Genomic DNA, 15,803 nt, shown 5'->3' on the forward strand with positions numbered 1-15,803 from the left:
CACATCAAAGAACAGCTTTTGCTAGATGATGACTTATTAAAAAAAACCTGTTTACATTGTTTTTTATTTCTGGAAAATCTTTATTTGTGGTCAGGAAGTGTCTGAAACACCATTTAAAGTCTGAAATCAGGTATAATTTTTAAAATTTTCTTGACAAGGCCCCCCAAGCCTGCCTCCGTATTTACCATGTGATTACTGACAACATCTTCCGTAAGTTGGCAGCTATGTTTACCTGTTGGTCAGGTAGGGCTTGGGTGTAGGCACTGAGAGAACTATAAAAAATTACGTAATTTGAAAATATGGAAGTCAGGGTTGTAGTGTTGATGCTAGATAGAATTTAGTTCATAGTTGAGTTCAGTTGGAGTGTGATTGATAATGTCGTTAGTTGCAACAGCTGTACATCAACGTTTCACATCAACTCCTGTATGATTTGACAATGCTTTATCAGTATTCAATGCTGTGCTTCTTCTGTCTTAAAAAAGTAGGCTATCCAACAGTGAGTGGCCTGAACTAGCTAAACGGTGTTCAAAATAGGAAACGGACTTATTGAATGAAAAATGGAAGTACTGTTAAAGCTGAAAGATTTGGTAAATACTTTTCTAAGCCTATGAATGCAAATTTGAAAAACTCAATCAGTAATAGTAATATTAATGGTCAAGGTGTAATTTAACACCATTTAATGAAAGCCGTGGTGGCTGTGAAATGTGTGGCAACAGTGGTGGAAGAGTTAAAGAGTTGAGGCAACTTTGTTTTTGGTGCTGATACTGAAGAGGCTTGTGATGGTGATATGGAGTTTCCAACATTAGGAAACAAGAAAATAGAAGCGGTGACTAGAAAAGTTGTGAAGTGTGTCATGAAGGTCGAAAATAAAGGAGAGTTCCTTGTCACAGACTCCTGGAAAATTTCAGTGATCCAAGAATTGTTTCCATTCAAATGGAATTTGATTCAGTTGACTATGCTTGTATTGTAAGGTAGTTGGGGAAGTGCTGAAATGTTTTTCATAGACAAACATTCACCTTCCATAAACACAGTGTGGGTCCACACATTGTCATGATGAATGATACAAGCACACTGGGTTGAATGATGTATGTGCATGACTTGCTTTGTCACACGTTCAAATACTTGTCTGCCCAATGCATTCCATGATGACTTCTCTACTGTCAAAAAACATTAGTGAGCATGGTGTTACTCCTGGTTCTACTAGTAAACAAATTTCATTAATGCTTATGAAATATTCAAGAAAATTCAATTTATTTGTCAAACAACCAGTCTATTCTTGTGAAACTGAGTTGTACATATTTTTCCGATCGTCAGTCAAAACTTGGGGAATACATTAAGTACACACATTTCTCATGTGAAAGTGCTCATAAAAGGTGCACTTAACATATTTTTTTGGCAATACAACAATATTAGTGATCATTCTAAGACTGAGACTTTTATCTTAAGAGGGGTTGTTGTGGAATGGCCTTCTTTAATATTCTTCTGGCTTGTATGATTTGATTTGAAGATCACTGCCCCAACATCAATTTCTCAAAAACGGATGGGAAGGGAGAGTTTGAAAATTTTCTATCAGTGATGTGTGTAAACTATAAAACAGTTGAAGCCTTCTGCTAACAGAATCATCCACTGCTTAGCCGAGTGTTATAATCCTAGTCTTCAAATCACAATGACATTTGTTTGATTCTTCCAGGAAGTAAATATTTTTTTCTTTTATTTGAATTTATATTAATTGCATTATCAAATTGACGATATTAGGAAAAGAATAGATTGCTACTCACTGTAGAGATGACTCACTGAGCTGCGGACAAGCCCAGCAAAAAGGCTGTTACACACTACAGCTTTTGTCCAGTGCCTTTTTCAGCAAAGAAAACACACACATTCACACAAGCAAGCACACCTCGTGCACGTTTGACCACTGTTACCAGCGGTAGCAGTAATTTGTACATGAGATGTGCTTGCTTATGTATATGTGATTTCTTTGCTGAAGAAGGTTTTGACAGAAAACTAAATTGTAACAGTCTTTTGATTGTGCGTGTCTGCAAATCAGTGGGTCATCTTTACGGTAAGTAGCAATCTGTCACTTTCCTGATATTGTTGATATTCCAACATGAAACTTCAGTTTTTTTTATTGTCAAATTGAGAAGTTAATAGCAAATATTGATCCACATTTTTAAAATAAAAGTAACTTTTTTGTTTTTATTTATTAATCACGTTCGTTATACATTGAAATTGGTAACAAAACCACAGAATGTCTTATCGTTAAATGAAAAATTTTGTATATCAATAACACTTTTGTTCATATACTTTTGAAAAAGTATAAAACGAAAAAGTATTTAATTTTGTATTTGATGTTTTGGATTTTTGTATCAAGTTTTAATTTATTGTGAATACTTTCATTTTCATGCAGTTAATAATTAACTATGAAACATGTAATACTTATTAAAAATTATTAGTCAGTATTTGTTATTAACAATCCAATTTGAAAAAAAATATAGAATTTTTTAAAAAAGTAAAAAAAAAAATATTGCTTCTAGCAGGTATCCAATACGCTTCCTTTCAGTCTGAAGAGTAGAATGAGACACACTCTACTACTGACGATTCTGTTGATAAGAGCTCCTTAGTTCAATACATTTTATCTGATGTTGGTATTGAGAGACATTCAGTCAATCGTTTGGCTTCTTGCTGTTTTATGATGCCCTTTATACCAATGAAACACTGAAACTGATGTCAGAGCTTCTGTGACATAGTGTTTGTAATTTTTTTAATATTTCATTCCCCTCTGTTTGAGTTTCACACGACACTCAAAACATTTGCGGCAGACATTGTGTCAACCTGCTTACACGTTGTATATGAACTTTTAGTTTCATTTAAATTTCCATTCTTTACAAACTGATATTTTGGACAATTTGTGCAAGTTAATGTTCACAATTTTATAACATTGCTTATATTTTATCTTCGTTGTTCAGTTCTTTGTCAGAAATAGTTTATCTTTCAGTTTTGTAATTTCCTTTTTTTCTGTCTTAGGGGTACCCTTGGACATCAGCCATTACAATGCATTGCTTCGTGTTTATTTGGAGAATGAACATGAATTTTCCCCTACTGAATTTCTGGCTGATCTTGAGCAGAAGGGTGTTGAGCCAAACCGTGTTACTTATCAGAGACTTATAGCTCGATATTGCCAACGGGGAGACATTGAAGGTGCCACAAGAATTTTAGAATTCATGAGGGAAAAACAGCTTCCAGTCAATGAAAATGTATTTAATGCTCTTATCATGGGACATTCCAGGGCTGAGTAAGAGCTTTTTTGTTTTTATCATTTTTCCTCCTGCTGTCTGATATATAAGAAGTTGAATTATAACAGTGAAATTTATTTTGTGAAAAATCCTCTCAAATTATTTAAATTATTTGATTGTGTTTTCTAGCGACATGGAGAGTGCTGTTGGTATCTTGGGTGTAATGCGACAGGCTGGACTTGAACCTAGCTCAGACACATACACTACATTGTTGTGTGGATATGCTAAACGTGGAGACATTGACTCCATAAGAAAAGTCTTTGCAGAAAGTCAAGAAAATAATGTGTTTCTTTTAGATAAAGATTTTATGGAAATAATTTACGAACTTGCTGTCAATGGGCATGACAAATTGATTGATGAAGTAAGTATGCCCAAAACCTCAAGTAAATGCATAACTTTTTTTCAAGTTACTCATACGTCTTACGTTACAAACATACTTACGGTGCACTCACCTGTGTCTTTGTGTTCAGTTGGTATTCATATCAGTAAATGTTGTACTTGTAAATGTTTGGATGATCATGTCCATGTAATGCAGTTTAAGTACACTGTACCTCTAAAGATATGTGGCAGTTTCTGTTTGTTTTGTTTTCATGTAGATCATTGACAAGATGCAGCAGTTGGCAGGCTATAACCAAGATGCTATTAATTTAATTCTACGGCTAGTTAATCATGGCAAGGAAGAAATAGCCATGAAGATATTGAAGACAATGCCTCCACCAGTGGTTCCTGAAGGGCACTCATTTTCGGCTGGAAATTTTTTCATAAAGCAGCTAATTCATGTAAACCGGGTAAGCTGCCAAGAATGTGTACATAGAAGAAATGAATGAGAAATTCATACATAAAGAAGCTGCTACAGGGTTTTGGTAGTACATTGTGATTGAGAAAATCACAAAAATGTAAGAAAAAAAATGGAAAATAGTGTGTCATAATAGTTTTGTTATTAAGTTGAAGAGATCAGTTATCCGAAGTACTTCTTTTATTCGCCATATGTTGTCTTTTTATGAAATCAAGAGAGACAAGCATGATGTTAATTTTGGGGGTGCGTAGTTGGGTGAGGTGTAGATAGATGATTGCATTTAGCTAAGTGGCGTAAAACCTTTTTTTAAGTTAATTTCATGTCTGAATATGAGCTGGAGAGAAGTGTGTGGTGGTTGTTTTATGTACTAGTGTACTTGGTAGCACAGTAAATACACTTAAACTAAAAGACTCAATCCTGAAGTGTTTGTGTGATTTTTTTCTAGAATTTAATTTAATTTTTACACAGATCATGAGTGGTATTTTTGATAAATGTGAAGCTGCAGTGTGGTTTGTATTTCACTGCAGATCTTTGTACAGTTGTCTTAGTGAGCTGCCATTGGCTTACAAGGGGGAAGGTGTTGGGTAGGTCTCACTGTTTTGGCTCACACTGTGAGTAGAAGCAGTAAGATGACCCTTTCAGGTTCCTAGAATACCTTGCCTGAGTGGGCCATGGGAAAAGAGAAAATGCTCTCTAAAGATTTTGGAGTAAAATTGAAAGTATTTTAAGTTACACTGTTAGTGTCAGTGTTGTAGCCTAATTGTCAAATGACCGATTGCCAATTCCCAACTCTGTTTTATCACTGCTTCCTTATTATTTTTATTTTTTTGTTGTCACACTGTTAAAATATTACTTATAAAACTTAAATAAATTCCAACAGTTCAGTTTATATACGTAAAATTAGCATATTCATGTTGTTGTTGTTGTGGTCTTCAGTCCTGAGACTGGTTTGATGCAACTCTCCACGCTACTCTATCCTGTGCAAGCTTCTTCATCTCACAGTACTTATTGCAACCTACATCCTTCTGAATCTGATTAGTGTATTCGTCTCTTGGTCTCCCTCTTCGATTTTTACTCTCCACACTGCCCTCCAATACTAAATTGGTGATCCCTCGATGTCTCAGAACATGTCCTACCAACCGATCCCTTCTTCTAGTCAAGTTGTGCCACAAGCTCCTCTTCTCCCCAATTCTATTCAATACCTCCTCATTAGTTATGTGATCTACCCATCTAATCTTCAGCATTCTTCTGTAGCACCACATTTCAAAAGCTTCTATTCTCTTCTTGTCCAAACTATTTATCGTCCATGTTTCACTTCCATACATGGCTACACTCCATACAAATACTTTCATAAACGAGTTCCTGGCACTTAAATCTATACTCGATGTTAACAAATTTCTCTTCTTCAGAAACACTTTCCTTGCCATTGCCAGTCTACATTTTATATCCTCTCTACTTCGACCATCATCAGTTATTTTGCTCCCCAAATAGCAAAGCTCCTTTACTACTTTAAGTGTCTGATTTCCTAATCTAATTCCCTCAGCCAATTCAGTTAAGATTAAATAATTAGTATGTTTGTGCAATTAATTTACATAACTGTGTGAAATTTTGAATGAAAGTAAAAGTTCCGAAAATTGTAGCAATTAATTATTATTAGTAGTTAAAATTTTTATGGTGATATTCGTTGAAGAAACATTTGAAACACAAATATTGTTCACACTGTACACATTTTTGAAAGCATTTTTTGAGCAGAAACATTTTTTTTGTAATATGCGTCAGCAGATAGCATACTTTATTCAAAGTTTTTAAATTAAGGTCTTTTTTTTAAAAAATTAAGGTCCTTCCTCTGTGATTTTGAAGCATTCCAAGTATGACAACTCATTGGGGTTAAAACAGGAGTGCTGAATTGATGCTGCATGTTCAAATGTACGCTACTGGCCATTAAAATTGCTACACCAAGAAGAAATGCAGATGATGAACGGGTATTCATTGGACAGATATATTATACTAGAACTGACATGTGATTACATTTTCACGCAATTTGGGTGCATAGATCCTGAGAAATCAGTACCCAGAACAACCACCTCTGGCCGTAATAACAGTCTTGATACGCCTGGGCATTGAGTCAAACAGAGCTTGAATGGCGTGTACAGGTACAGGTGCCCATGCAGCTTCAACACGATACCACAGTTCATCAAGAGTAGTGACTGGCGTATTGTGACGAGCCAGTTGCTTGGCCACCATTGACCAGGCGTTTTCAACTGGTGAGATATCTGGAGAATGTGCTGACCAGGGCAGCAATCGATTATTTTATGGATCCAGAAAGGCCCGTACAGGATCTGCAACATGCGGTCGTGCATTATCCTGCTGAAATGCAGGGTTTCGCAGGGGTCGAATGAAGGGTAGAGCCATGGGTCGTAACACATCTGAAATGTCACGTCCACTGTTCACAGTGCCATCAATGCGAACAAGAGGTGACCGAGACATGTAACCAATGGCACCCCATACCATCATGCCTCGTGACACGCCAGTATGGCAATGACGATTACACACTTCCTATGTGCATTCACTGCATTGTCGCCAAACACAGATGCGACCATCATGATGCTGTGTACAGAACCTGGATTCATCCGAAAAAATGACGTTTTGCCATTTGTGCACCTAGGTTCATCGTTGAGTACACCATAGCAGGCGCTCCTGTCTGTGATGCAGCGTCAAGGGTAACCGCAGCCATGGTCTCCGAGCTGATAGTTCATGCTGCTGCAAACGTCATCGAACTGTTCTTGCAGATGGTTGTTGTCTGGCTAACGCCCCCATCTGTTGACTCAGGGTCAAGACGTGGCTGCACGATCCGTTACAGCCATGCGGATAAGATGCCTGTCATCTCGACTGCCAGTGATACGAGGCCGTTGGGATCCAGCACAGCGTTTCATATTACCCTCCTGAACCCACAGATTCCATATTCTGCTAACTGTCATTGGATCTCAACCAACGCGAGCAGCAATGTCGCGATACGATAAACCACAATCGCAGTAGGCTACATTCTGACCTTTATCAAAGTCGGAAACGTGATGTTACGCATTTCTCCTCCTTACACGAGGCATCACAACAACGTTTCACCAGGCAACGCCGGTCAACTGCTGTTTTTGTATGAGAAATTGGTTGGAAACTTTCCTCATGTCAGCACATTGCAGGTGTCGCCACCGGCGCCAACCTTGTGTGAATGCTCTGAAAAGCTAATCATTTGCATATCACAACATCTTCTTCCATCGGTTAAATTTCACGTCTGTAGCACGTCATCTTCGTGGTGTAACAATTTTAATGGCCAGTAGTGTATTTTAATTGCATATTCTGTTGACAATAATGCTCACAGTTGTTGTAGCAACTCAGGAAGACTCTGTAGTCTTTTAATTATATTTTTCACTTGATGATAGAAATATAAATCACAGGATTGAGCAAGAGGAGTATGTTTGGGTGGAATGATCTTCATAATACACATTACTTTGTCTTCATCATTGATTAGTGTCTCCTCATACTATGTCAAATCTACTCGGCCACCCCATGAATCCACCAATAGAATGACTTTGGTCTTTGCAACTTTTGGTTTTAATATTGTTTCTAACAATTTTGCCTAAAGCTCTTTTGTTAGTTTCCCTGGCTTGGGTAAAGTAACAACAACATTCTTACATTCTTCCTCTAATTTCTTGATGGTACTAGCAACTTGAGGATCAAGTATAGGACCAAGTATATTGGCAGGCTCTTGCATACATAAAAATACAAGGAGTAACAGTTTACCTGAAGCACTCCTAATGCATGGTGTAAGAGCAAATGGTTTTGAGGACCTTGAACTTTTTCGCTAAAATGGTGTTTGCATCCTTGGAATTCAGTGTCCTGTTATATGTTGATGCATACTGACATTCATTCTATTCAGTGTTAATTATGTAATAAAAGTTGAAATTTGGCATTATATGAGGTCTATTCAAAAAATTCTGGAACATTCGTTTTTTCTCGTCTGTCGTGTGTTGGAGTGAAATGCGGTTGGCATTGCTGCGCATTTGGGTGTTTAATGCATAACTGCCAGAAGGTTCATTGTTGTACATCTGTTAGCTATTGTTCTGTGCTGTATTGAGTAGAATGTTTTGTCACACAGTTTGCGAATTTCAAGATGGCAGAGTTAGAGAAGCATTGCATCTGCATGTAATTTTGCATGACATACGAGAAAACCTTCACAGACACACACCAAATGATGCAGGAACCCTAGAGTGATCAGTGCTTAAGCCATATTTGGTGTTATGAATAGTTCATGTGGTTTAAAAATGGCCAGATCGAAGCCAAAGATGACCCTCATTCAGGATGCCCTTCGATGTCTGCGGACTACACCTGTGTCAGAAACATGAGTGAAATTGTGCATGCCAATCGAAGATTGACTGTCCGAGAGATTGCAGAAGAATGTGACATTTCAGTTGGATCATGTAATATCCTGACACAGCATCTTGGAATGCATCATGTTGTCACCAAGTTTGTCCCATGGCTCATGAGTCAAGGTCAAGAAGACCTTTGCCTCACAATCTGTGAAGGGCTTTTGGACCACACAAATGAGAACAAGATGTTCCTCAAGAGAATCATAACTGTTGCAGAGATGTGGGTCTATGATTATTATGTTGAGACCAAGGGTCAATCTTCACAATTGGTCGGATAAGTTTTTCCAAGAACAAAAACATGTCATCAGGTCAGTCCAAAATTTCAAAGCCATGCTGATAGTTTTCTTTGACTTTGAAGGATTAGTTCATCATGAATTCGTGCCACAAGGACGAACTGTTAGCCAGCAGTACTGTCAGGACATGTTGCGATGCCTGTGAGAAAATGTGAGAAGGAAACAGCCTGAAATGTGTCAAGATAATTCATGGCTCTTGCATCATGATAATGCACTGGCACATTCATCCCTATTGGTGCATGACTTGCACAAAAAACGAAATTACTGTGCTGATGCAACGTCTGTACTCTCCAGACCTGGCACCTGCGGACTTTTTTTTTTTTTTTTTTTTTTTTTTTTTTTTTAATTTACAAAGTTGAAAACCCCATTGAAAGGATGAAGATTTACAAAATAGATGAGCCGAAAGAAAATTTGCAGATGGCGCTGTGCACGACCCAGCAAGAGGGCTATCAAGACTACTTCCGGAAGTGGAAATGGTGTCAGGAGTGGCGTATTAATTGTGGAGGAGAGTATTTTGAGGGAGAACCATGCACAATAAGTAAAAGGTAAGCGAAGAAAAATTTTGTGGACAAAGTTCTGGAATTTTTAGAACAGGCATTGTATGTCTTGTCTGTATACAGAACTTTTCTGTGGCTATGACTTTCTTCCAAAGTTTCAACATCATTTTGGCTGATGAATTTGGTGATTTTTTTGCTGCCTTATTGAATATTTATCTTTGAAGTTTTCTTTACTCAGGCATCACTACCAATAAAGTGAAATTCATGTGACAAATATGGAAATGCATAACTGAATTGAATGTGTTAATTGTATGTACATAAACTGAATTATTTAAATATATTTGATTTCTATAATTACAATATTACGAAGAGGGAAGATTGTTGCTCACCATTTAGAAGAGATGTTGAGATGCAACAAACAGACTGCCATACATGTTGAGCTATTGGCCGCAAGGCCTTTTTCTAAGTAGACGAAACACACACTTTCACGCAAACACACTCACACATGACCACTGTCTCTGGCCACTGTGGCCAGACCATAATAATGAACACTGCAAGGATTTTTTTAAAAAAAAGGTGGAGGGTGGTGCAGCGAGAATCAGTCACCTTGGCAAATTGGCAGTGGTGTGCTAGACCATTGCGCTAAGGCACTGACAAGAACAGAGTTGCTTAAAATCCCATACACTCTATTCAAAAATCTTTAGAGAACATTTTCTCTTTTCCTATGGCTCACTCAGGCCAGATATTCTTGGCACTTGGTAGGATTATCTACCTTCTTCTACTCACACAGTTTGAGCCAAATCAGTGAGACCCATCGCGCACCCTACCCTTGTTAGAGGAGCACAAGGATGTGTCACCATCTGCAGCAATAAGCTGTAAGTTTCAATTCAGTCTATCTTTTCCATATTGTTGTTATTCCACCCTGGACTTTCCATTGTTTGTTTTTTCTTAAATAAGTGTGGTGTGGGTATTGCAATTGTTCTTATAACCCATTCAAATTGTTAATGTTGAAACCATGCAGAATACGAGGGTTGGATCTTGAATAGTGGCAACTATTTATCACAACCGATACAAAAGAGTTACATGTTTGCACCTGTTACTGTCCTTCAGAGTAGTCACCAGCATTGTATAGAACCCGTTGCCAGCGATGTGGCATACATAGTACACCATTAGCAGAGCCTGTTCTATTGATGGTGCGAATGGAACGGTCTAAAGTTATGGTGATTCTCATGTATGCATTACGTTCCTCCAGGGCAGACAGTCAGTGCACAGTATTACTGTACATTTTTGGAGCATCACCTGCGACCAGCTTTGCGAAAGAAGCGGCGACACTTCCTGCGCAACCCACCCATCATTTTGCACAACAATTCACGGGTGCATACAGTCCAAGCTATGGCTGCTCTGTTCGGTCGATGGGACTTGGAAGTACTGTACCACCCACTATACTCTGTGGACTTAAGTCCTTGTGACTTTGATCAACAGTCAGTAGACAACTCCATTCGCACCATCAACAGAACAGGCTCTGCTAACGGTATATTACACCTCCCACATTGCTGGCAATGGGTTCTACACAACGCTGGTGACTACTTTGAAGGACAGTAACAGGTGCAAACATGTAACTCTTTTGTATTGGTTGTGAATAAATAGTTGCACTATTTAAGTTCCAACCCTCGTATAAAGGTATGTTTTAATCTACACAGAATACATATTCAACATGTGTAATGAATTACATAAATGCTGATTTAGAGATGAGTGTTTTGCAGTGGTAAACGAATGATAAATTGTTAACATCAAATAGAAATTTAAGTGTTATGAAGACTTTACAACTGCAGGTGCTACTCCCGCTGTCTGGGGCATTCCAATCAGAGACAGGAGGTGCAGTCAGCATAGGAATATTTCTCTCCTCAATTCAATGGGAATAGCAATGGGCTGTTTCATGAGTTGGAATTTGTATCAATGACAGAGACATACTAGGGTAATCTGTGAAGCTGTGGTAGCTACAGTGCCAGTGTGGCACAATGGTAGGTCCATTGTTGTTTAATGTCTTACATAAATGATCTTTTGGATAGGGTGGATAGCAATGTGCGGCTGTGTGCTGATGATGCTGTCGTGTATGGCAAGGTGTTGTCGTTGAGTGACTGTAGGAGGATACAAGATGACTTTGACATGATTTGTGATTGGTGTAAAGAATGGCAGCTAACTCTAAATATAGATAAATGTTAATTAATGCAGATGAATAGGAAAAAGGATCCCGTTAATGTTTGAATACTCCATTAGTAGTGTAGCGCTTGACACAGTCACGTCGATTAAATATTTGGGTGTAAAATTGCAGAGCAATATGAAGTGGGACAAGCATGTAATGGCAGTTGTGGGGAAGGCGGATTGTTGTCTTCAGTTCATTGGTAGAATTTTGGGAAGATGTGGTTCATCTGTAAAGGAGGCCACTAATAAAACACTAATACGACTTATTCTTGAGTACTGCTCGAGCATTTGGGATCCCTATCAGGTCGGATTGAGGGAGGACGTAGAAGCAATTCAGAGGCGGGCTGCTAGATTTGTTACTGGAAGGTTTGATCATCACGCGAGTGTTACGGAAATGCTTCAGGAACTCAGGTGGGAGTCTCTGGAGGAAAGTAGGCGTTCTTTTCGTGAATCTCTACTGAGGAAATTTAGAGAACCAGCATTTGAGGCTGACTGCAGTACAATTTTACTGCCACCAACTTATATTTCGCGGAAAGACCACAAAGATAAGATAAGAGAGATTAGGGCTCGTACAGAGGCATATAGGCTGTCATTTTTCCCTCGTTCTGTTTGGGAGTGGAACAGGGAGAGATGATGCTAGTTGTGGTACGAGGTACCCTCCGCCACGCACCGTATGGTGGATTGTGAAGTATGGAAGTAGATGTAGATGTAGTGTGTCTGCCTAATAAGCAGGAGCTTCAGGTTTGAATCCCAGAGCTGGTACAAATTTTAATTCATTGCTTCGGGCTATATCATCATCATAGCTAAAGGTGAGGTGTTTCAGGAACATCAGCTGTATATGGTTACTTGATAGTATTATCTCTTCCTGCAACTCACATCAGAGCTATATTGTAACTTGTAATGCTATCTCTTCTTGTAATTATATCCAGAATAAACAAATTGTTATATCCAGTCTTCAAGACTGCTGTTATTCCTGTGTGCTCCTCCACAACTTGCACATCCGGATACTGTATGGAGTGTTGCATCTAAGCAGTATTTTGAACTTAAGGCCACAACAATGTTTTGTACTTCACACTGAATTTTGTCACACACTCTATATCACATTATTAATTTTATTCAGAAACAAACTGTTTTTTCTGCTAAGTATGTTGTTTTACAACGTTCCAAAATTCATTTTTATGTGGTTTTTTTAAATAAGAACTGGAGAGTTTGTTAATAACAAAGAATTTGCCATTTCAGCCAGTGGAGAAAATTGTGTCTATATGCAGAGAAATGGAGGAGAGTGGCTTAAACAGCAAGGCACTGGTTCTGGCAGCAGAGATGAGTATACAGTCTTCCAATGTGGAACAGGCCTGCTGTCTGCTCTCTCTTCTCAGGCAGGATGGGTTTCCCATCAGACCTCATTATTTCTGGCCACTTTTGACTTCTTGTGGCAGAAAAGGGGATACAGAAGGTAGGTCCAATAATAATTTTTGAATCTCTTTTGGAATAAGCTATTGTAACGTATTATTTTTGTGAAAGAGAATGAGGTGATGCTGAAATGAGGGAGATGTAAACCACTATGCAATTATATTTGTCATTTATACTCTCCTTAATGCAACAAAGTCCTGTTATCCAGGTTTATGTGGACCTGAGACTGTACGGAAAATGAAAAACTCTGTTAATACAAAATACATGCCTCTATTCAAAAGTACAATTTATCTTATTTAGAAAATATTGTACATGCCACATTTGAAAGCCCACTTCATTACTTACACCAAAAAGTGACAACTTATTTTAAAAAATACATTCAAAACATAATGTGTTTCATATTAACTTGCTTTCAGTTTGCGTAGAGAAACTGTCCAATTTTTTCTGCTGTTCCTTCACTTTTTTCCTGCTTATGTCTTTTGTTTTTAGAGTCAAAATGTCAGTATTTTCAAACAGATTTTGTCTTGCACCTCTCAGATAAGAATCAATGCATTTCAGTCTGTGTGCATGATAATAGGTTCCTCAGCTGTCTTGACTTGCTCTCTTCCACTGCCTAACATACTTTGTTCACTATATCCATGTCACTCAGTAACTCAAATCTCTGTTCATAGACATTGCTAATTAACCTCTTGCAGATTTTTTCCTTGTCTAATGATTTGTGTCATTAGGTCAATATGTTTGCATTCTGTCATCTTCCTAAAACATGTAAACCATACGAAATTTCAACAAAAACAAGAAATATGATATACACTCATGCTCCTAAATTGAGGATAATGCTGATACTTGGCGAAACAACATTCTGGTGGGCAGTTTGCAGGCATAAATCACCTTGGGGTATGACCATGCGGTGCATTTGACCTGCAGTAGTTGCACAGTGGCACTGGCAGCAGTCCACATACGCAGAGGTGTGCTGGTGCATGTCAGAGTACGGTGCAGCGAGTAAGTGTGCAGACGTTCGCAGACGTGCTAATGGTGACTGTGTTGAAAATGGCTCAAGGAACACATATTGATGACGTTATGAGGGGTAGAATACTAGGGTGACTGAAGGCTGGTCAAAAACAGCAGGTTGTAGCACGGGCCCTCCGTGTGCCACAAGGTGTTATCTCGCGATTATGGTAACGATTCCAGCAGACAGGAAACTTGTCCAGGCGCTACAATACGGGACGTCCACAGTGTACAACACCAAAAGAAGACTGATATCTCACCATCAGTGCCCACAGACGGCCACGGAGTATTGCAGGTAACCTTGCTTGGGACCTTACCGCAGCCACTGGAACAGTTGCCTCCAGACATACAGTCTACAGACGACTGAACAGAGATCTGCAAGGTGCATTCTACTGACCCCTGGTCATAGGAGAGCCCGTAAAGCCTGGTTTCAAGAACACAGTACATGGTCATTGGAGCAATGGTCCCAGGTTATGTTCACGGATGAGTCCAGGTATAGTCTGAACAGTGATCCTTGCCGGGTTTTCATCTGGCGTGAACCAGGAACCATATACCAACCCCTTAATGTCCTTGAAAGGGACCTGTATGGAGGTCGTGGTTTGATGGTCTGGGGTGGGATTATGATTGGTGCACGTACATCCCTGCATGTCTTTGACAGAGGAACTGTAACAGGTAAGATGTATCGGGACATCATTTGCACCAGTATGTCCGCCTTTTCGGGGGTGCAGTGTGTCCCACCTTCATCCTGATGGATGATAATGCACTGCCCCACCGAGCTGCCATTGTGGAGGAGTACCTTGAAACAGAAGATATCAGGTGAATGGAGTGGCTTGCCTGTTCTCCATCTGGGATGCTCTCGGTTGACGTATTGCTGCACGTCTTCAAACCCCTACGACACTTCAGATTCTCAGACAGGCACTGGTGCAAGAATGGGAGGCTATAACCCAGCAGCTGCTTGACCACCTGGTCCAGAGTATGCCAACCTGTTGTGCAGCGTGTGTACATGTGCATGGTGATCATATCCCACATTGATGTTGGGGTACATACGCAGGAAACAGTGGCGTTTTGTAGCACATCTGTTTCGGGATGGTTTTCGCAACTTATCACCAATACCGTGGACTTAAAGATCTGTGTCATGTGTGTTCCCTGTGTGCCTATGCTATTAGCACCAGTTTTGTGTAGTGCCACATTGTGCGGCACCACATTCTGCAATTATCCGTAATTTATGAGCATGAGTGTAGTCTAATACACATTGTCAGTGATTCATTTTAGAAGCTACATTGTTATTGAGACCTGTTTAGTGGCTAAAAAAAAAATACAGCCAACAATGCATTCCTGCTGACAACATTTAACAGTATGATCGTATTTCATACCAGTACATACCAAGAACTTGGGGAGAACAATCCTAGAAGGGGCTGGGTGGTGATGGGGGGAGGGAGGGGGAAACCATCATATTCTTTTAGTGTTGTGTTAGATATGTTGGAAATTATCAGAAGCTCCTAGGGAAAGGGCTAGACAAATATATAGGCATGAAATTGCCATGAGCATGTTATAATGTTTGGAGTTCCTGCATTTACTTGAAGAGAAATGGGAAAAAATGGAAAATTGTTTCAAGGATGTCAGACTGTGGTATTGTTACCTGCATCATCTTCTGGCAGTAAAAGATTAGCCACTTGCATAATAGTGTGTTCTGAATGAAAATATTTTTTGTAATTAAAAAAGAATGCTTCCGGCTTCATTTTACATTTTTTTCAAAAATCACTGTACTATGCACAGACAACCCACAAACCAGGTAATACACACCCAGGTGATTGAGAACTTTCTGCATTTTCAAATAACTCTCACTGCAGATTGATTTATGTAATAGCAGCAGCATTATATATTGA

The 15,803-nt window shown here is 39.0% G+C and overlaps 1 protein-coding gene across 1 annotated transcript in view; it reads left to right on the forward strand.

Annotated features, from left to right (window-relative positions):
- Positions 1-15,803, forward strand: part of LOC124802434 (leucine-rich PPR motif-containing protein, mitochondrial) — a 207,000-nt gene that overhangs the window by 29,924 nt on the left and 161,273 nt on the right. Inside the window, exons 4-7 of the mRNA XM_047263212.1 lie at positions 3,025-3,292; positions 3,423-3,654; positions 3,890-4,081; positions 12,742-12,955. Coding sequence (XP_047119168.1) covers positions 3,025-3,292; positions 3,423-3,654; positions 3,890-4,081; positions 12,742-12,955 — 906 coding nt within the window. The remainder of the gene's footprint in view (positions 1-3,024; positions 3,293-3,422; positions 3,655-3,889; positions 4,082-12,741; positions 12,956-15,803) is intronic.

Source organism: Schistocerca piceifrons, chromosome 6, assembly GCF_021461385.2.
Source record: "Schistocerca piceifrons isolate TAMUIC-IGC-003096 chromosome 6, iqSchPice1.1, whole genome shotgun sequence".
Taxonomy (NCBI): Eukaryota; Metazoa; Arthropoda; class Insecta; order Orthoptera; family Acrididae; genus Schistocerca; species Schistocerca piceifrons.